Source organism: Trichosurus vulpecula, chromosome 1 (genome assembly GCF_011100635.1).
Source record: "Trichosurus vulpecula isolate mTriVul1 chromosome 1, mTriVul1.pri, whole genome shotgun sequence".
NCBI classification, from domain to species: Eukaryota; Metazoa; Chordata; class Mammalia; order Diprotodontia; family Phalangeridae; genus Trichosurus; species Trichosurus vulpecula.
Genome location: NC_050573.1, coordinates 5,355,528 through 5,377,787, shown reverse-complemented (window position 1 = coordinate 5,377,787; position 22,260 = coordinate 5,355,528). Strand labels below are relative to the sequence as shown.

Sequence of the window (22,260 nt, the reverse complement as noted above, 5' to 3'; positions counted from 1 at the left end):
CACTATGACCATTTGCTTCAATATGTTGTGTAGCTCATCTGTTCCACTGTACAACCCGCGCATTTCTTACAGAATACCAAATTGTTTCAATGATTCCTGTTTTACAGTTTGAGATTTGGTACTGCTATGTCCTTCCTCCTTTTGTTCATTATTTCACTTAAGATAATTGAGATTTTGTTCTTCTAAATGAATTTAATTATTGGGTTTTTTTTACCACATACATGAAGTAATTCTTTGATAGTTTGATTTGATACTGAATAAGTAAATTAATTTAGGTATTACTGTAAATATAAGCAAGGAATTCTCAAATACACTACCTTTCTTCTAACACAAGATAGTTTGTACTTTGCTGAAATTTGCTCAACAGTATCAAAGGTGCATCCACCAAAATTCCTCCTGTTTCTTTCCCTATACAGATCAGCTATGAACTTTTTGATTCCATCCTGAGTGATAAGGCCCAGTTTCCCTCTCTGTACCAGCTGGCTCATAGGGACTCCTCTCTGCACCAGGGTACGGTGCAATTATTGGTACATGTTGAATGGACATGGGTTGGTCTGGCGACCACAGATGATACAAGAAGGGAAGAATTTCTCTGGGATATAAGCAGAGACACGGCCAAACATGGCATCTATATGGCCTTCACTGAGAAGATCCCAGTCAGTGAGAGACGACACACAGAATCGCAAGAAACATTCATGCCAGAGCCATCATTATTCATGGTGATACAGATTCCCTCATGATCCTTAGATATTCACAGCCTCTTTATGTCATACTATGCAAGGTCTGGATCACTACATCTCATTGGGACATCACTATGAGACCTGACTCGAATGATAGCTACATTTTCCATGGATCATTTTCATTTTTACAAATGAGGAATGAGATTCCTGGTTTCAAGCCCTTTCTTAGGACAATGAATCCTGCCAAATATCCAGAGGACATTTTAGTTAAGGAGTTCTGGTGCTCAGCATTCAAAGACCAAGAGAAACTTGAAAAGCAAGAGCAAAAAGAGTGTTCGCCAAATGCCTCCTTGGAGGCTCTGCCTCTGCACTTCTTTGATGCGACCATGTCTGGTCAGAGTTACACCATCTATAATGCTGTGCGTGCTGTGGCCTGGGCCCTCCATGAAATGCTCCTGGTTACATCACAGAGAGGATCTGTAAGAGATGGAGAAAGCTGGGTGCCTCAGCCATGGCAGGTAAGATTAAGTGCCTACTATGTGCCAGCTACTGTGGTAGGTACCGGATATATATCAATGCATCAGGGTGGGTTCTTCCTCCCCTACTATAGTTGGCAATTTGTCTCTAACATATAGCCTTAGAGTTTCCTAATTAATTCATAACTAATTCAACAAGTAATTATTAAGGCCTTAAATGTGCTAAGCATTGTGCTAGATGCTGGGGATACAAGTAAAAAGAATGAAATAATCCTTACAAAGTAAGGGAGTGAGGCACTAATAGTTTGGAGAGGGGAGGGATCAGGAAAGATGTTCTGGAGAAAGAGGTGCTAAAATTGTAATGGGAAGGAAGGGATTCAGTGCACAGGAAGTGAACAGAGTGTGTTCCAGGCATGGGGAGGGTAAAGCAAGTAGTACAAAGGCCCAGAGATGGCAGATGATGTGTTTTGTGTGAGGAACAAAGGAGAGGCCATCTTGGTTGGAAAGCAGAGTGCAGGAGGAGGAGTCACATCTAATGAGGCTGCAAAGATTTTATTGGGTTCAGATTATGAAGTGCTCTAAAAGTGAACGAGAGGAATTTATATTTTATCCTAGAGGTGATGCACCACCATAAAGGGGGGATGGATATGAGGGATTTGTGGAGGAAGAAATGGCAAGATAGTCAACTGATTGGCTATGAGTGTGGGGGAAGAGTCAACCATCCAAGAATGAGACCAATGAAACAAACCTGAGTGCCTGGCCTTTGGAAGAGAGCTGTGATCTGGCGAAAGGTTGTGCAATCTATTTTATCTACCTCTTACGGTCAGAGTGCTAAGGGAGTGTTAGAGTAGAGTTTTGAACCTGGGGCCTCCTGACTCCAATTACAGCACTTTCTCCATTATGGGCTTGCTTTGGATAACATAAACAAAAAAATGAATAGTTCCTGCCTTTGCTAAACTTACATTCAACTTGAAAGATAAAGTTGTACAGAGATAGATAAATACAAGATCATTTAAGGTGGGAGAAAGCACCAGCATGCGAGAAGGGTGTCAGGAAAAGTTTCCCAAAGGATGTGGCCCCTGAACTGAGACTTAAAGGAAGTGAGAGTGGAAGAAAAATGATTAACGCTACTCTAATGTTGACATAGCAGTCTACTGGAAAGAGCTTAATTTAACATTATTCTAAATCCAAGTATTCTAGCCTAGAGAGAGAAATAATCCAAACCAGCGAAGTCTACCCAGGCTCTCAGACATCTCTGTCCCCTAAGAACGTTTGAGGTGACTTTTCTTTAAGGAATCTTGGACCAGAAACATGTTAGAACATGTTAATCTACAGCTTGGGCTTAGCACTGTCAAACAATAGCTCTGGATCAGCGTGAAGAAAGAATCTCTTGAAGCAGTAGCATTATTCAAATCTGTGTATTTCCACTGAGCTGAAGTAATTGCTGTGTTTTACATGTAAAGTCAAAAATTGAAATTTGAATGTGTACTTTATGGGATTCGTTATTCTCACCAATCAGGATCTAGCTGTAGTCACTACCTATTCATTCCTATATCACTGGATTCCTTAAGGGCTGAAAAGACTTTCTTCTAGTGGTCAGTACCTTAATCTACCTGCCCTTAGGTGGGTCTTGGCACCACTCTCTTCAGAAAGGTGGGAAGGTCATGATCCTATCTAGGAAAGAGTTATGTTTGGTTATCACTTGTGATTCATTTCCTGGGATCCTAGCCTTTATTCTTTACCCTGTACTCATTTTCAAACAGGAAAAGTCTGGAAAGCATTGGTAGACCAGAGAACTCTTATTTCTTAATATTTTCAGATGCATTTTAAAAATTTAATATGCTTTCATAGTAGGGATTCTAAATTAATCAGCAAAAATCTACTATTTGCTAGGCAATGGAGGAACAAAAATAATAAAGAGTCCTGCCTCAAGGAGCTTATGGTCTACTGGGAAAGACATATGCATATACATAAATATATTCAGAATAAATAAAAAATATATATGAGGCAATGTCTAGTCTAAATTCCCTTATCTAAAAGGTGGAATAAGTGTATTTTACGGGAAATAGCCTATGCAAAGACAGGGAGGCAGGAGATATAATACAGAGTTCAGGCTATAGCAAAGAATATAGGCTAGCTGCAACATAGTATGTGAAGGACATAAGATGACATACGATATACATTCTTTCTTTAAATGACATCTTATCATGAAGTCTCTAGAACATTGTCCACATCTTTAGTATGCACAGTTTTCATAGTATCTTTCTCATAATTACAACAGGAACTCAGGAGGGATTTGTGGTTTCTCTTTACAATGAACTGGGTTTCTGTCCCCAAGTAAGAAGAGATGAGATGGCCCTGGATATGCAAGGCCTCTGGAACCAATGTAGATGTAAATTAAGCTGTCTAAATATTTATTTGCAAATGTTGACAAAGTTGGCAGATTTTCAAATATGCTCTTAAAGCCCTGCCCCTCTGGGGACACAGCCTGCTACATCGTAAGCTAATGTGCTTTCCTGAATGTAATGCTCCCTTCCAAGCCCCATTGGCTGCAGTGAAGACCTAAAGAGCTGTACAGCAACACCTGGCCTTGACAGTTCCGTGGCTAACAACGATACTCATGGTCAGCAGTTATGTAGCACTTTTAGGCTTGCAAGGAAGTTTACACATATGATCTCATCTGCTCCTTATAACACTGTGCAGTGGGAATTATTCTTATCCCCATTCTACAGATGAAGAATATAAGACCCAGAGATACTGTATCTTTTCCAGAGTCACATACCCAGTAAGTATGTGGAGATTCGAAATCAAGCTTTACTGTCTCAAAGTCCTGCCATCTCTCCTCTAGGTCACCTAGGTTTATGAGACGAAGTCTCTGAACCATCTAATTTCTGAGAAATGATGATAGACTTAGCTGGGCCTGTGTGGAAAATCAGGTCAACTAGTTCAAGACAACTCAATATAAGCGTTATTGAAGAGCCCTACTAGCCAACAGGGTGAGCGGCTTTATTAAGTCTTCCGTCCGCAGCATACACTTCTACCAGAAGGCTTATACATTTCTGACACTCCGTGCCTGGACCTCCCAGAAACATAACGAGCACGCATATACATAGAAATACACACACTCCATCCTTGAGTTGGGTTTTCTTTATTGGTTGTTGTCCTTTGTTCTTGAAGAGGACCAAAATGACATCACTACGCTAGCGTCGAGTTACAATGTGTCGATCCATACTTTATTGCTGTATCAGCAAGGCAATAATCACATCATCAATAATAACTGTGAATATGCCTGTGCAGTTCTGTGTCGCAAAATATAAGAGAGTCTCCATACAGAAGGTAGAAGAAGCAAGACACTTATTCAGACGCCAGAGGACCAAATCCCAAAACCACTAAGTCCAACCCATCCAAGCAGCAACCAAATACCAAAGTCAGTAAGCCCACTTCATCATAGCAGCAAGGAACTTCAGACCCAGTATCCCAGCAGGGAGCCATGCTAACCCATTAGCCTCCCCCCTTGCTGGGGCCTTCCCACAAACACTCACAAATCCTAACTCACTCCTTGCCTGTGTCCTCCTCCTCCCACGGTTACAACTTGCTCTCAGCATTTCTTGCTCCACCTTTCCAGTTCCACTTGTTCAGCAAGCTCCTCCCAACGCATGTGACTTAGGCCCGTGTGACTTGCTTATGTCACAGGAAGCCTATTAATGGATGAGAAAGATCTTCAAATTTATATTACCATTACAGTTGCATCTCAGCTTCAGAGGATGCACTGAGTGTACAATCACCTGCAAACAAAAAATCATGCACCAACACTTCCTCCACTTTGGTCTTGACTTGTAGTCTTTTCAAGTTAAAGAGTTTACCTTCATGCTACTGCATTGATGATAAAAAAAAAATGAACATCTACTACCGTAAATGAAAAATCACTGTCACTGGTAGTGAAAATGTAAAAGTGTCTCCTTAGAGTACAGAATCCACTTTCTAGATGAGCTCTTTCAAAAACCAGGATGTTTAGTACTCCCACCATATAAGAGCACATGCTTCAGGTCATGAGCCTTAGCAACTGCTGCATAGCCCCCAGTGTCCTGCTTTGGGAAGAGCCCTGCCCTTGGGTACCAGGCAGTGACTGCTGTTTCTCTTCCCTTCCAACTCCATTCCTTTCTGAAAAACAACCAGTTTAACAACAGTGCTGGTGAGCAGGTGTTTTTGAATGACTCCAGCAGTTCTGAGGCTCAGTACAACATCATGAACTATTTGTTATTTAAAAATGAGACTGAAGCTCTGGTGAAAGTGAGACAGTTTACCCCTAATGCTCCACTTGGTCAAGATTTCACCATTCACAAGGAGGCCATAGTGTGGGACTGGTATTAATCAAAGGTCAGAGATAATTTCAATGTTAATTTGAGGCTTTCAATCATGGAAACATATCTTATTAAGTCATCTAATGTACACAAAAATTTTTTTAATTTTAAAATCCTGCGTAAAGGTTAGCTATTCTTATTAACTCATGCATAGTCATATTTCTACAGAGAAAATCTTCCTCTGCTACCTGTCTCCCCTTCCTTCCCAGAAAACCTCAAGAAGAAATGGCAGTCAGTCAAGCTGATGTTGCCACATTGTGGAATATTTCATAGGTTGCATTTTGCCAAAGTTATCTATTAATTTGACTTCAGCTAAAACAACTTCATTCAATTACCCTGAACTTCTGCCTAATGAAACCAAACAATGGATTTGACTGATTGCTTTTAGAAACTTAGCTGCATTTCTAAAGATCCCCAAACAATTTGTTTCTTTTTTTGCGTAGGCAAAGGGGGTTAAGTGACTTGCCAGGGTCACACAGCTAAGTAAGTGTCAACGGTCTAAGGCTGGATTTGCTATTTACTCTCCATTGAACAATCAACTCCATCTTGTCCTTCAGCTCTTTGTGCCTTACCTCTTTCATGGATAAAGATTAAAATTAGCTATTTTTGGTCAGTAGTCTGCCTTGCTTTCAATAAGTCTTGGACAAGAATGAATAAGATTATATTTAGAACAATGGAATGTTACACTTGAAAGGGACCTTTGTGGTCCATTTTCAACTGAAGAATCTGAAAGCCAGGGCAGAGGAACAGCTCAGCCAATGTCACATAGCTACTAATGAAAGCTAATAAAAATGAGATTTCTTGAACACAGATCTAGGGAATATTCTACTACCTGTGCTCATTGGTTTATGGGCTAGGGAGAAGTCCCAAAGCTCTTCTACAAAAGAATGTTCCTTTGCCTGTCCCCAAAATAATATTATAAAACAGTATCCCAAAACAACCTATTTTTCCATCTCTTGTTACTACCCAGACTGGTCAAGCACTTTTCTCTCTTATCACTCTTCAGACTTCCAAAGCTGTGTGCAGTGAGAGCTATGGCCCTATTCAGGAAAACCCCACAGGAGGAAAAGCCCATGTGCTGCTTTGACTGTTTTCCATGCCCAAAGGGAGAGATTTCCAAACAGGTGAGTAAGCAGTTGCAATGGCCTTTCCTAATGAAAACATAGACTGGTCTTGGGCCCTTGGAGTCACATAGAATTCATGGGAACACTGATGATAGAGAAACAAGATTTGCTGCACCAAGGGGGCTGATTTCATTTTCTTTTTCTGTATAGATCTCATGTCCTTGGTCTCTTGGTCCAGGTGTTGTATACCATAGCATCAGCTGGACACACATGGACAATCACAGATCTGGAACTGGAAGGAACCTCAGGAACATATAGTTCAACTCCCTCATTTGACCAGTCAAGGAACCGAGACCCAGCGAAGTTAAGTGACTTGTCCAAGGTCACACTGGAAGTAACAGAATTGGGATCTCAATTCAGGTCTTTCAGTCAAATCACTGCTTTTTCCACTATACTACAATGTGGTGAATAAAGCACTGGTTCCAGAGTGAGGAAAAACTCAATTTTAATATCATTTCATATACTCATTAGCTGTGTGACCTTGTATGTAGAATGACATCCATGGGTCTCAGTTTGTCCACACTTGTAAAATGATAGGATTATACTAGATGGCCTATGGAGTCCTTCTATCTCTACTCCTATGATCTCTGAAAAGCAAAGTGGTTCAGTGAAAGAACAGTCAATATGGGGACAGAAGACTGGAGTCCAAGTACTGTCTCTGCTACTTGCCATCTGCATGACCAAGAGCAAGTCATCTCATCTCCATGGGTCTTAATTTACTCATCTCTAAAATTGAATGATTGGCATAGATAACATCTAAGGTCCATTCCAGGAGTAAATCTGTGATCCTATGCAGATGTATGTGAATACTAGGATGAAGACAGATTTGTTCAGAGGGTGCAAGCTTTCTAATTAGATAAATGCTAAGGAAGAAAACTGAGATTAAGGTAGGGCCAAAAGGGGTACTCTCAAGTAAAAGTGGTTTGGCTAGGCACAAAAATAGTGCTGGATGGTTAGGAGGCCAGTTCAAGTTGGGAGTTTAAGGCTATGGGTAAGTATGAGGTGGCCTGATTTAGTTGGAAGTTTAGGGAGCATTCTGATGGTTTGGCCATCATTCTTAGCTGGCTATAGTGGCGTAAAGCCTGGTGCTACAAGTAAAGAGCCTTCCCTAATACAGGAAGGCATTCTGGCCACTGAATCCCAACAAATGGGAGCAAAGAGGGGCAGCAGGTAGGCCTGCAGAGATGAAGTTGGTAGCAGAGAAAAGCCCAGGGATAATACACACAGTGGAGATACCCAGCAGTGGACCATGGAGCAGCATAGACAATGGCCAGCAGTAACCATGACAGCACATGGTTAGTGGGCCTGGCCCCAAGGTAGCCATTTGTGGCTCCCATGGTATAAAACCCTTCCCCACCAAGGACTGAAGTCTGCTTTTAATTCTGCTGCACTCTAACATGTCCTTCAAAAAGAAAGGAAAGGCTGAGTCTATGATCTGATTCCCTTTTAGAGGCAAACACAAAATAGAGCTCTAGGTAGTCCAAAACAACTAACTCATCCACAATGACTGTAACCCATCTTCCATGATGCACCAAAGTCCTTTCCCCAAACTGACAATCAAAAGCACCAACTCAACAGGGAACTCTCCATGATGGTAAACGTGCTTCACTTTACAGTTGAGGGGCCTGTAGTTGAGGTAACTAAGGTCACATCAGTGTTCAAACTAAAATTCAAAGCCAAAGATAGTATAAGGTATAGAGGGAGAGCTCTGAGATAGTCCATGGTGAGAAAGGTAAATGACAGGTTTTCCTTTAAGCCTGAGCCTGTTCTAGCTACCCTTGAGAACGTGCAGAACAGCATGTGGAGATTTAGCTATATCTTGTTTAAGCCTCCTAGGCCTGTGCAAGGCAAGGCCATCTGAGGCAAGGTCTTTGCAAGGCAAGACTGTACAAGATAAGAGGTCGTAGGTCTGGAAGCATCCTCGCAGCTGTTATCTGCATGGGAGAGAACACAAATGTTTCAGTATGGGTATCGGCATGGGAATGATCAGGAATGTTTCAATATAGTGAGCATGGTGTATCTAAGCTATGTGAGCCACGTGGCAGGATGTTCCAGTAAAGTAACAAAGCAATGCATGAGGTAATGGCTCAGAAACAGTATAAAAGTCTGTTGCTGCTTCAACAATCCAGCTAGCAGCTTCTGTGGGGGTGTAAGATCCACCAACAGCCAGCACCCAGAAAGCTGCCAGCATGCTGCAAAAGCACAGGTTCTTTTGATCTGCTTTAGTAAGGAATACAATGTTTAAGGGGTTGACAAGCTTACTTTAATTCAGCATACAAATATCATTCACTTAATTCAGGGGAAAAAACCACCACCCTGAACTTCAGAGCAAAATACAAACCAAGTACAAACATGGACAGACAGACCTTGTCTGACTCAAATCCTAATACATAGTTACTAGAGTTTAACAAAGTCCCAGCATCCGGGTTACAAACTGGAGGGCTTCTTAGCTACAGCTGCCTGGGAGTCTCCAAAGCCACCAAGAGTGAGAGCCCTGCGCAAATGGCTCTGTCCTCTCTTCTAATAGGGTTTCAGACGTCATCGAATGTCATCTGAATGACCAGAACTTAGGCTGCTATGATTGGCTCTTGAGTTAGCACCTCCCCTTAGTTAGCCCCACCTTGGGCCCCACCTTAGTTAACAATCCACACCCACGTAGGTTTTACACCTAAAAGGGGTTTGGGCCTGGGGCTTAGCACCTAGTAAGACTCAATCAAAGACACTGAATTAATAATCAAAGGAAACAAAGGCCAAACTCTTCAAGGGCACTTGTTGAACTAAGTGCTAAGGAGCCCATTTTGTGATTCTTTTATTGGCCATAGAGCAAGAAGAGTCATAAAGTGCACTTTTAAAAAGGAGTGACCCCTACCCCATATGTTAAGTCTTTGAGCCTTCCACCCTACTCCAGCAGGAATAGTGAGCAGACAGACAGTGGTGACAGAGCATATGTACAGGTACCTTGTTTTGAGTCTTCGGTACAGATAAGCAAATACTGATTACAGGATAGCCATGTCTAGCGCCACCTAGTGCTCTAACAAGCAAGCATTATTAGGTGAGCATCTCTATATGTATGTTATGGAGGCCTGTTATTTCAGCAGCAAACAAGCAAAAAGATCATAAGATCTCTTTAAATGTCTAGATGCAGTCTAATTAAAGTGGGACAGAGGGGAGCATGGCACATCCAGTAAATATATTCATATTTGGCAATGCCCAAACTGAAGAGTGTTGGGGGAAGGGTGATTATGGTGGAAAGCATGTGGGTGAAGATAAATGAAGGGAGTTCAAGACACATCCCAAACCTGGCACAGAGACATGGTATTGGAATGAGAAGAGACTTAATTAACCAGATATCAAACAGTGATCATTTTTTTGGTAATTTGACTGGTATAGCATTAAAGGTATAAATTTACTTTGGTAGTATTGATGGAATCCTAACCACTGCCCCTTGCTAGCCACTGTCCCCAATAACCCAACTTCCTCACACGCCTCACTAGAGCAGGCATGCCCATGATCTCAACCATATCCATCTAGTGTTAGACAGGGCCACAATAGCCAGCCAATAAGAAAGCAGCACCAAAAGGATAGTGAACAGGATGTTCGATCACTAAATCATAAAATGGACTTTCCCTCAAGTGAACATCTATGCGTAACAGCAAAAACTGTCCTTTAGGTGAATTTAAACACATAGAGAGGCTTATTATAATATCATTACCATATATTAATACCCACCCAGTGGGCTTTTCAGTATGCATTCTGGGTAGCTGCATGCACAGTTCCACCAAGGCTAGGATCCCTCCTCCAAATAGTATAATAGTAATATGCTATTTAATAACAGTAATTGTTATTAATAATAGGAATCCCCAATAATAATGACAGTAAAACCCTCCTCTATTTTAATATTCATATATTCTGCATAACCCTCAATAAATGCCTTTGCTTGGGTTGGAAATGGCCTGAGGCTGAATTTTTCAAGATGACCCTGACGCACACCTTGATATAACAACAGTATCATTTTTTTTATTATATTGGCAAAGCCCAACGATGAGTACAAACTCCAACTACTTAAGTTGTTCTTTATTTCTTTAAGGAGAACTTTGTAACTGAATTTATACAAATCATTGGTGTGCTTTGGTAGATTGATCCCCAGACATTTGATGCACTTTGTAGTTTATTTGGAATGAGATTTCCATTTCTATTACTGCTTCTTAGATTCTATTATTATGATGTAGAAAAGCAGTTGAAGGTTTTCGAAGGCTTATTTTGTAGCCTACAACTTTGCCTACTTGTATGAGCTGCTCCCTAGGATTTTCCAAGTAAACCATTATGCCATCAGTAAATAGGCTTAGTTTTATGTTCCCTTTATCTATATTTATGCCATTAATTTCTTTCTCATCTTATTGTTGAGGCTAGCATTTCTGAAACAGAAATGGAGAAAGATCTAGGTGGAAAAGCAGACAGAGAATTAGACTCAGACTCAGGAAGTCCTAGTTTGAAATATGCCTCAGACACTTAGCAGCCATGTGATCTGGGGTAGGACATAACCTCTTTGAACCTCAGTTTCCTTCCCTGTAAAATGGTCTCTCCACGTCAGTACCCTACTCAATAAACTCCAGGGGCTCCCCACCTCCTCCAGGATCAAATGCAAAATCCTCAGTTTGGCTAACAGTGCTTCCTGACCTGGTTCTCTCCTTCCTTTCCCATATTCCTACACTTTACTCCCCTCCATGGACTCTGCAATCAGCCACACTGTCCCCCTTGCGGTTCCTTGCACTTGATACTCCACTTCCTGACTAGGCATTTCACAGTGTCTAGAATTCCCTCCCTCTTGATTTCTCCAGCTCCCTTCACATTCCAGCTAAAATCCCACCCTTGACAAAAAGTCTTTCCCTGGCCTATAAGCCTTAAAGCTAACATCTGCCCTTTGTGCCATGTCGGTTTTGTCTTCCTGTATCTTGTTTGCACATAGTTGTTTGCATGTTGCCTCCCCCATCAGACTGGAAGCTCTTTGACAGCAAGGACTAGCCATAATCTTTGTATTCCCTTCTCTCAGCACTGTGGCTATTGTACAGAGTTAGTCCTTAAGAAACAGCCTGACTACCTCAGTTAGTGGCTGGGTGGTGGGATCATGGGAAAGATGCTGGATTTGGAGTCAAGAGGACAAACCTACAGCATACTTATGAACAAGTCATTTATCTGCTCTGAGCCTCAATAATGATGGTTGTACCTTCCTCAAGGGCTGGTTGGAGCTGAAATGAGATCATGGAAAGGGTTTTAAAGGCAGAACCTACAAGTCAGCTACATGCCGACTCCAAATGAATCTCCAGTGCTCTTCCTACTGTAGGCTGGTAGGGAGGGCAGTTATGGAGAATGACCAACATGTTGAGGGGCTGTAGACTGACTGAAGGAATTGGACATGTCCAGGCCAGAAAAGAAAATATTTAGGTGTTATGAGGCAAAAGGCTATATTTGGCAAATTAAGACATCATTAAGTACTTAGGAGAGAGCAGTTTCAACTGAGTGATGAGGTTGGAAGCCAGGTAGCAAAGGGTTAAAGAATGAGTACAAGGAGAGGTAATAGAAGCAATGAGAGTGGGCGGCTTTTCCTGTTTTTTAGTTTTTCTAGGGGACTTTATCCTCCAGCTGCCTCTGGAGCAGCCTGCTGTCCATCAACATCCCCTAAATCACAGGGGTTTATATTTCTATCTGTCCTGTAGGAGGCTTCTCCCCTTGAAATCCTAGCAACAACACAGCCCAGGAATTTTCCCCTCTATTTCCACAAAAATCCTACTCTCCCCCGCCCCCTGCCAGCCTCTTCCCTGCCACCAGCACCCCCGATGCACAAAATAAAAAAAATCATTACAAAATGTATGGCCAAGCAAAACAAATTCCCACACTGGCTATGTTCCCCTACCCCCCAATATCTCAGTCTGGACAATGAGCCCATCACCTCTGTATTAGGAGACAGGCAGCATATTTCATCATGAGGCCCCTGGAACTCTGGCTGCTTATTTTCCTGACAAGAGCATATAAGTTTTTGCAAGTTCTTTTTCTTTACAACATTGTTATTTTGGTTCTACTGACTTCACCCTTCCATCAGTTCTTAAAAGGATTCCCAGGTTTCTCTGGATCACCCTCTTTATTATGCCTTAGAGAGGAAGATAGTCTTCCATTGCATTGCATTCATAGACCATAACTCCTACAGCTCTTCTCCAATTGAGAAGTACCCCCACCCAAGTTTTCATCCCAAAATAACTTTTACAATTTTTTTTAGTTATGAGTCCTTTTCCTCTTCCTTTAATCTCTTTGGGGTACAGACCTAATGATATTATAACTGGGTCAGAGGTATTTGTTAGGCATATTTACAAACTGCTTTCCAGAACAGCTGGCTCACCACTAACAGCTCATTAATATACTGTTTTCCAATAACCCATCCAACATTTGTTGTTTTCCTTTTTGCCTGAAATTTGTTATTCTGTTAGTTGTGAGATGGAATCTCAGAGTTGTTTTAATGTGTTTTTCTCTGATTAATAGTGATTTAGAGTGTTTTTTTTTCATACAGCTACTGATAACTTGGATTTTGTCCTCTGTAAATAACCTATTTATATGCTTTCACCACTTATCAGTAGGGAAATGACACATAAAAATTGAATCAGTTCCTTACTTATCATAGAAATAAAACAATAAAACAAAGATATTTTCCCAGTGAACTGTTTCCCTCCTAATTTTGGTTGCATTGGTTTTGTTTGTGCAACAGCTTTTTCATTTTACTTTGGAAACTTAATTGCTCGGTGTATAGAACACTGCGTCTGGAGTCAAGAAGATCTAAGTTTAAATTGCCTTAGACACTTCCTTCATTTCTGACACTGGCAAGTACTGTTTACCTCACTTTCTTCATCTGTAAAATGGGGATAATAGCACCCACCGCCAGAAGTTACTGCAAGGCTCAAAATGAGATAACAATCCTAAAGTTCTTAGCATAGTGCCTGGCACACAGTAACTGCTAAATAAATGTTAGCCATTATTTAAGTAATCAGAATTATCAGCTTACCTTTTTTATAAGCTTTTCTATCTTTTTTTTGCTCATGAACTGCTCCTCATCCATAGACCTGAACGATTTCTTCCTTGACCCTCTAATTTGTCTTGCTATCACTCTTTATGCCTAATATCCACATTTGAAGCTTATCTTAGTATATGGGATGAGATATTGGTCTCTACCTAGTTTCTGCCAGCTTTCCAGGTTTTCTAATAGTTATTGTTGACTACTGAGTTCTTCTCAAAGTCCTGACTACTGAGTCCTGACTGATGTTTCAAAGTGTAAGATCTCACTTCCTTGTGAAAACCTAGTATAATGTGGCAAAAAGATTTCTGAAGTAGATGGTAAGAGACTCAGCTAGGTGATGGGGTTGCCTTGGCAGCTACAGAGAGATATAGCCTTGGCCACTTCATTTAATCTTCTTGGCGTTCATTGTCTCCTGGAAACTTCTGCCCTCCTTCTGGAAAAGGAGGGAGTTGGAATAGATCATCACGCAGAAATCTTTCATTCTTAACATATTTTCTGTGTATTGTACTACTTCTGCATAAATAAAAAAAATTAAGAGACTGTTCAAAAAGTTATGAAGAAATTTAAAAAAGAAACTGTCTTCAAGGAGCTTATATTATCCCAAGGGGAATAATATGTGTAGGATTTTCACAGAATTTTCTTCAGATCTATTCAGGAGTCACTACTGTCTATCTTCTACACTCACAGTTGGTTCTTGCTTTGAAGCATGCAGCACCTTCTTGTTCATTGAAACTGCCTTGGTACTTGAATGGAGTCAAGAGCCTTGGTCCTCTGTCATCAGTAGGCCGATATCCTCTCAGAATGTGAATCCAGATTAGCTCTTAATGCTTCCTGAATATCATTCCCCTCTGTCTTGGAGCTTTTGCTTTACAGCATTTTCAAAAAGGCCTTTATAAATGTGCTTGGGCTGGAATTATATTTCAGTGTCCTAGACATGATAGGAGGTAAGGGAAAGTGCAGAGTTTGTAGAATTTCAAATGGAAAAATTGGGGGGTGGGGGTGGAAATTGGAAAACGGTCATTGTACTGAAGATACCAATAGAGGGGAACTCAGAAAAATCCCATCCCAACAGCAAGAATACTAGTGCTTAAGGGAGATGGTTTGAGTTTAAAAAGGAAAATGACTTTGGCAAGTGAGTGGAAGATTAACTGGAGCAGGGAGAAGCTGGAGGCTGGCAGACCAAAGAGCAGACTCTGGTAAGAGTCCAGTGTGAGGTGACTAGGGCCTACACCAGGAGAAAGGCTGGATCACTGGAGAGAGGGGACATGCCTAGGCAAGAGATTGTGTAGAAAGAGAAATCCCTCAAGTTGGGAGCTAATCTCATATGTGGGCTGAGACGGAGATAGCATCCAAAGGAAACAATGATGCTGCCAGCCTGGGTGACCTGGAGGATGCTGGGATCCTCAACAAGAATAGCCAGGTTCAGAAACAGGGAGGGTTTGGGGGAAGATACTGACTTATCCTGAGATATGATGAGTTGGAGACAGCTATGGGATACCCTACTTAAAAAGTCTTATTTGTTGTAGATTCAGGAGTGGAGTCCATGGAATGGGATGAAACCCTGAACTGAGAGAGCTTAGACAGAGAACAGAGGCCCAGCCCAGAGCCTTGGACAAGCCTCTCAGAGAGGGCATGCCACGGATGCTGACCCAGCAAAGGAGACAGAGAAGGGAGGAGTGGTCAGACAGGTAGAAGGAGGGGACCAAAAGGTAACAGGGTCATGAAACTGTCAGAGAAGAGAGGATGAGGTCTGAGAACAGGCCACTGGATTTGGATATTTGAGAAGTGAGTTAGCAATGACCACTGAGAGGTTCAGAGATAGTTTCCCAGGAGATACCACTTTGAAGACCTCCCCCAGCTGCTGAGTACAGTGAGGTAAACCAGTATTTATTAAGTGCCTACTGGGTGCCAGACATTGTGTTGAACACTGAAGATATAAAGAAAAGCAAAACCCAGGTGCTATCCCAAAGGACTTTACAGTGTCCAAAGAAGGGCAACCTACAAACAGCACGATAAAAATGAGACAGAGAAAGCAAGGCTCCATCAGGGGGTGCGGTGTGGGTGGCAATGACATTAAGGGGAACCAGGAAAAGCTCCTTAGAGAAGGGGTGACTAGAACTGGGCCCTGAAGGAAGCCAGGGATCCTCCAAAGCCAGCTCATACACCATATGGAACTGGTGTGCACCTGGTCATGCCCTTGAAACAAGCCCATGTCTCTGCCTTTCTGGGTGTCTGATGTGCTTCACCCAGGGCCTGGTGCTCAAGAAGGGCTCGATCTACTGTGATTTGGTGAATGAATGACTGCTTGGCCTCTGTTGTTCTGATGATAGAGAGCACTGAAGGAACAACCTATCTACACTATGATCTGAGATACCATTTCAGGGAACAGGACAATGCTGCTTACCTGGGGAAGCCTGGAGGTGAGGAACACAGGGAGCACTTTGATTCCAGTCATATGCTTCCCATCTGTAGTGCTGTCCTTGACTCCACCAAATCAATGGCCAAATCTCCTCCTTTCTGTCTCTAGACATTTTCTTACTGGTCCCCTTCCTTTCTACCACCTTAGTGTAGATCCTCCTGCTCTCAGGTGACTTCATGAAACAAGCCTCCTCCCATTTGGGTCTTTTTCTACAGCACAAGTCTGACTATGCCATCCCCACTGCCCCTCAATAAACTCCAGTGGCTCTCTATTTCTTCCAGGATCAAATAACACTCTGCACAAACCTCAACTCTCAGGAAATTGGTGTGAGGGCCATCTTTGTGTGATCCTGGGCAAGTGTAGTGGCAATTTTGATTTGAAGATCTTTGCCACCCATTAATAGGCCATGTGACCTGCTTACATCACAGGAAGCCTAAGCTACATGGTAGGAGGAGCTTCCTGACAGGAAAAGGAAATTATGTCTCAGAAAATACTGAGAGAGAAAGATGTTAGGGGTGCTGGTGGATGCTAATGGCTGCCCTCGTGATTGTTAGAACTGAACAGGCTGACTTAGCTGTACTGTGAGTTTATTTTGGGGAAGACCCCAGCAGAGGGGAGGACAGGTTTGGGATGGCAAGTCTCCAGTCTGTTATATGGTGTTTTAAGTTCCTTGCTGTTATGATAAAGTGGGCTGACTGGCTGTGGGAGCTAAACATTTGGTTATGGGATATGATTTTCTGGTGTCTGAATAAATGTTATACTTCTTTTACTTTCTTTATTGACAGTCCCTTATACCTTGCAATACAGAACTACATAAGCCTATTCACGATTATTGTTGATGTTGTGTTTATTGCCTTACTGTTACAGCAAGTCACCTAACTCATCTGGGGCTGGTTAACTCATCTGCAAAATGAAGGGATGTTCTCAGTGGCCTGCCTTCCACTTCTTAGTCTATCATTCTATAGTAACAAGGGGACAAGCCAATGAGAGCTCCTTCCTTCTGGCCACACAAAGATGGACTAAAACAAGATCACTTCAGAAAATGGGGAAACAAAATATCAAAACTTTTAGGACCATGGTGTCATACCCAAATACAAACAGCTGTATTGACTAACATGACCATAAACTAACATCAGTGATTTATTGTTATTTTATTTTTTAAAATATTTCCCTATTACATTTCAATACACATCAGCCCACCAGACTGTTTTGCTTCAGTGATTAAATTAATGAGGTTTCTCTCCATCATGAGTTCTATAATGTTGAATAAGCGCTCTAATCTGGAGTGATGCATTCCCATATTAGTTACATTGCTAAAATTTGTCTCTGGCATGCATTCTCTTATGGAACGAAAGATGTGAATTGTCATTGCATTGACAGGGTCACTCTCCAGTGTGAATCCTCTGATGTCGAGTCAATGCTGCATTCCGGGGAAAGCCTTTCCCACAATCACTGCATTTAAATGGTTTCTCTCCAGTATGAATACTGAAGTGTTGTCGAAGATCCGACTTCTGGCGAAAGATCTTCCCACATTCAGTGCATTCATATGGTTTCTCTCCAGTATGAATACTACTGTGGCTGGTAAGATTAGACTTATGAGAGAATGCTTTCCCACATATACTGCATTGATGAGGTTTTATTCCTGTATGAGTACTCTGATGCTGAGTAAGGTTAGAGCTTAAATAGAATGTCTTCCCACATTCATTACATTCATAGGGTCTCTCTCCAGTGTGAATTCTCTGATGTCGAGTTAGTGTTGTGCTCCGAGGAAAGGCTTTCCCACAATCATTGCATTTAAAAGGTTTTTCTCCAGTATGAATCCTATAATGTTGCATAAGATTTGTCTTTTGGTGGAAGGCCTTTCCACAATAACTGCATTTGAAAGGTCTTTCTCCAGTATGAATTCTGTAGTGTTGTGTAAGATTTACCTTCTGCCAGAAGACCTTTCCACAGTCACTGCATTTGTAGGATTTGTTGTGACTCTGCATATTAGTGCGCTGAGTACAGCCTGCCTTCTCACAGGATTTCTTCCCACATTTAGTCAATTCAGAACACTTTTTTTCTGTATAAGCTCTCTGGTAAAGAGCAAATTCATTATGCAGGAGGAAAGAATTCCCACTTTCATGAAGTTGCTGTTCAGCATGAATTCCATGTTTTCTAAAGCAGTTCAAATCATAACCAAAGGCTCCCTGACATTTGTTAAGCGTAGAATACATCTGTGAATAAAATTGATTACATTGTCTTTGGTCTGACTCCACAGTGAAGCTCTTTCTCTGGTTATCACTTTTACAGAGATTCAGTACTACGGATACTCCCTGTTGTGGAAAAAGGACTAGCTCTGGGCTAGAGGTTTGGCTGTATCTACTGCATTCAGAGCCTCTGACTCCATTGGCAGGTTCTGTTTGGATTACTTTTTCTTGTCTAGAATATTTCTCCTCATTGCTCTGCTCTTTCTTTAACCTGCCATAATACTCCCAGGCTTTCCCGGTTTTGGAGACGTATGGGTCACCCCATAAGGACCTTTGCAGGGATAAGTCCTCCGTAGAAATACTCAACTCTGGAGTTGACTCCTTGGTTTGAGGCCTAGTGTCCCCATCTGAAGGAAAGAAAAAGTGTAAATGCCCTTTCCCTTGGATGAATAAGCTTTTCTGGCTACTTCACTTTCCCCAGTATTCTGGCTATTTTAAGCAATGTATATATTTTTTCACTTGAATTTAAATCAAATCCTAAGATTTTAAAGTTTTCTTTGAATTCACCAGGCTTATCCCCTCATATAGCCCAATAATATTCTATTAGGTGAATGTGCCATAAATGACGCAGACGGTGCACAATTAATGGAAAATGAACAATTACTGGCTTCCTAACACCAACATGAACAAAGTACCTTAAAGGTTTTTTTTCCCAAGAAAATTCTTTGGAATATCACACCTGGGAGAGTCATGAGAATGTGATCACCAGGTCTAAGGACAGGAAGTTATGTGGAGTTCCTATACTACAGAATTCCACTTTGCTTTCCAAAAAGATCAAAACAATTCAAAGTTCCACCCACAGTGGAGCAGCATTCCTGCATTCTGAAAGCACCAACAGAATCTGATCATTTCCATCTGTCCCCATCAAGTGACTCTAGTATAAAAAGGCAACAATATCCAAAATAGAGAAGTGGGGAGAAATTAGCTGTAAGATTTATGCCTGGGAGAAAATTTCAGTACCAAAAAAGTCATCTAAAGGATCACAAAAGTACCCATTTTGAGGAGGTGCACAGATGAAAGATCAGCTGAGTACTAAGCGTGAGCACTCACATATACACTGACCTGGCCAGGAGATTCTTAGGACACTATACATTGCAATTCCATGGGCTTCCCCTGACTTCAGCTGAGAGATCACATCCACGTTGGAATCTGCAAGGCCTAGTGTTGGGAAATGCCAAAGTGATGGACAGGTATGGTCACCTCATAGACCATGCCTCACTGACCCTTAGGAGCAAGAAAGGAAGGACCAGGGAGTCTGGGGGCTGTGAAGAAGCATATAGAAAACATGTGAAGGGTGATCTAGTTTGCTTTCCTGGAAAGATACAGGAATGGGACAAAGGATGGAGTTAGGTACAGAAAGACAATGAGTTCCTTTGGTCCATTCACTACTAAAGTATCTGGGAGCTTCCTTGACTTCAAGTATTTGCTTTGGACTTCAGGAAGCCTCCCTGGCCTGAGGGAACAGAGAATCGGAGTAGGGTCACACAATGAAGCAGCCAGTTTCCAGATACATAAAGGAGAAGTCCTTCATCTGGGACCAGGAAGAGCACAAGAACCCCATCTCTTAACCTTACTGAAAATAATAAATGTAAATAACAAATGCTTGGTTTTCTAAGAGGCCAAAACACCAATGCTGAACACTAGACCCAGCCCATCAGAAGGAAGCAAACAACCTTTCAGGGACAGATCCCAAGTCCCCAGAGGAGCCTCCTTACCAAGACCGACCAGGTTCCTGTAGTTCTCCAGCATCACCTCCCAGTAAAGCTCCTTCTGGGAAGTGTCCAAGTAGCCCCATTCCTCCCAGGTGAAGTCCACAGCCACATCCTCAAAAGTCACTGATTCCTGAAACAAATAAATCTGTGCTTAGCCAGGGACCATATCCTAGATGGACATGGGAAGAAGGGTGAAGTAGCCAGAATGAGAAGGACTGATTCTAACTATATTCAGGTTTCAGAGGGTTCAAAGCAACATCTTTAGGAGCATTTACTACATGCTTCAGGCTGTACTAGATTCTGAATCACGTAACAAATGAATAGTCATTGTCAAGACCATAAGCATTTATGGAATATCTACCCTGTGTCAGACTCTGTGCTAAGCCCTGGGGACACAAATTAGGGCAAAAGGAGCCCCTGCCCTCAAGGAACTCACAGTCTAAAGTGGGAGACAACATGCTCAGAAACAGTCCTGACAGGAGACAGCAAGGCCCCAGCAGCTGAGGGGACTAGAAGTGGGTTTCTGTAAAAGTCATGGCTTGAGCTAAATATTGACAGAATAAGTCAGTGCCTGCAAGAGGGGGAAGGTGAGGGGACAAAAGATTCCAGGCAGGGATGGGAAGCAAAGGCAGAGAGAAGAGATCAGGGGTCATGGGTGAGGAACAGAAAATAGGCCAGGCTGGCCGGGCCACAGGAAGCATGAATTTTACCTCACTAAGATTTGGAAAAGGTAGGAAGGACTCAGTTTGTGCAAAGCCTGAAATGCCAAGTGGGGGATTTTATCTGATCCTGGCACAGTCAGAGCTAGATCCACTGTGATCTGGTGACTGAATGGCTAATCACCCCCAGATACTGTGTGGACAGAGAGCATTGGAGGAAGGACCTGTCTACGCTGTGTGACCTGAGACACTATCAGGAAAGAGGACAATGCTGCTTACCTGGGGGGGCCTGCTGGTGAGGAACTCGGGGCCCATTCTTCACTCCTTCCTGCTCCCTGCTCTGGCCTGTACCCAGGCCCCTGGGGTCCCACAAGGCTGAGCTAGAAAGGAAAAGGCAGCCATGAGAGGGGTGGGCCCTTCCCCCCTCCCAGACCTGCCTTTGACCTGGAAATGCCCACAGTCCTCGCTGCTCCAAGTGACACCAGGGGCAGCTGGTCTGTGTCCAGGACTTGGGTCAACTCCACGTGCATTTATGAAGCACCTATTGCATGCCTCACTCCATTCTAGGTGCTAGAGATGCCACGGAGACTGTCCCCCCCCCCCCCATGCCAGGTCACAGGAGGAGGGAGGGGGCAGTTATGCCTGGGAGTAAAAGGTGGAGGAAGGGGCCCAGGGCTAGGGCTGGAGAAGGGAGGCTGGAGGCTCCTTTCCCAGGGGGTCCAAACCTTAGAAATGCAGGGGCTTGGGAGGTAGGGGGCCAGGGTTGTGGGAACCCAAGGTCATCCATGTCAGAGCAGGGGATTGGGGGAGCAGAACAGGGGGAAGTCAGGGTGGAAGAGAGGGAAAAGGATCCAGGGATGGGGGTGGGAGGGAAGGGGAGAGAGTGAAGGAAGGGGAAGAGAGAGGCGGGGGGAACTGAAGGGGTGAAGTGAAGAGGGATGGAAAGGGGGAAGAAGGGAGGGGAGGTGCAGGAGGGGGATGAGGAGGAGGGGAGGAGGGGCGGGGCGGCCCCGCCTCACTAATACCCCCCCGCAAGGTTCCAGGAGCCTTCGCCCCATTTCAGAGACCAGTAGAGTAAAGCAAGGAGAGGGGAAGAGGGGCCGCGGATTGGAGGGGGTGGGGGTCCCGGGCGCCCGGCCCTCCCGTCCTCACCCCGCCCCACCGCGGCCCCCTCGGGAGTCCCTTTCCCCTCCCTCACCCCGGCCCAGGAGAAGCGCTGCAGACACCTCAGGACCAAGAATCTTGCTGCTTCCCTAGGACTCTGAAGCTCACCAGGAAAACCGAACTTCCGTGTCTGCGCAGTAGCTCCTTGGCGAGGGACCCGCCTGTTGGCTATACCCTGGGGGCGGGGCGTTCTCTGTGGTTCCCGGGCAACGCCCCCTTTTTCTTCCTGGTGGGGAATTTCGGCTTGCGGGAGTGTGTTCCCCTCCGGGCCCCGCCCCCGCTACCGCGGCCCCGCCCCCGCTACCGCGGCCCCGCCCCCAACAGCTTCAGCTCCCCCTCCCCTCAACCCCAGTAGA

The 22,260-nt window shown here is 43.3% G+C and overlaps 1 protein-coding gene across 4 annotated transcripts; it reads right to left on the bottom strand.

The window, feature by feature from the left end:
* Nucleotides 1-17,256: 17,256 nt before the first annotated feature.
* On the bottom strand, nt 17,257-22,021 carry LOC118833485 (zinc finger protein 501-like). 4 transcript variants are annotated; one of them, XM_036740839.1, is made up of 5 exons: nt 21,939-22,021; nt 21,020-21,120; nt 20,085-20,211; nt 19,432-19,527; nt 17,257-18,716 (listed from the first exon to the last, which is right to left on the bottom strand). In XM_036740839.1, exons 2-5 carry the CDS (start codon nt 21,053-21,055, stop codon nt 17,503-17,505), a joined length of 1,473 nt encoding a protein of 490 aa, XP_036596734.1. In that variant the 5' UTR covers nt 21,056-21,120; nt 21,939-22,021; the 3' UTR covers nt 17,257-17,502. The 4 variants fall into 4 exon arrangements, with proteins under 4 accessions (XP_036596734.1, XP_036596737.1, XP_036596736.1 ...); XM_036740842.1 differs by lacking the exon at nt 19,432-19,527; XM_036740841.1 differs by lacking the exon at nt 21,939-22,021 and having other exon boundaries at nt 21,020-21,165.
* Between the last annotated feature and the right edge of the window lie 239 nt (nt 22,022-22,260).

What these genes read in the sequence shown, in the direction of transcription:
- LOC118833485 (XM_036740839.1), bottom strand. Translation starts at nt 21,055, where the DNA reads ATGGGCCCCGAGTTCCTCACCAGCAGGCCCCCCCAG. An exon ending in CAGGAACCTGGTCGGTCTTG is followed by an intron (nt 19,528 to 20,084) that starts GTAAGGAGGCTC and finishes TCCCAACACTAG; the next exon opens with GCCTTGCAGATTCCAACGTG. An exon ending in CCTAAGAATCTCCTGGCCAG is followed by an intron (nt 18,717 to 19,431) that starts GTCAGTGTATAT and finishes TCTTTCCTTCAG; the next exon opens with ATGGGGACACTAGGCCTCAA.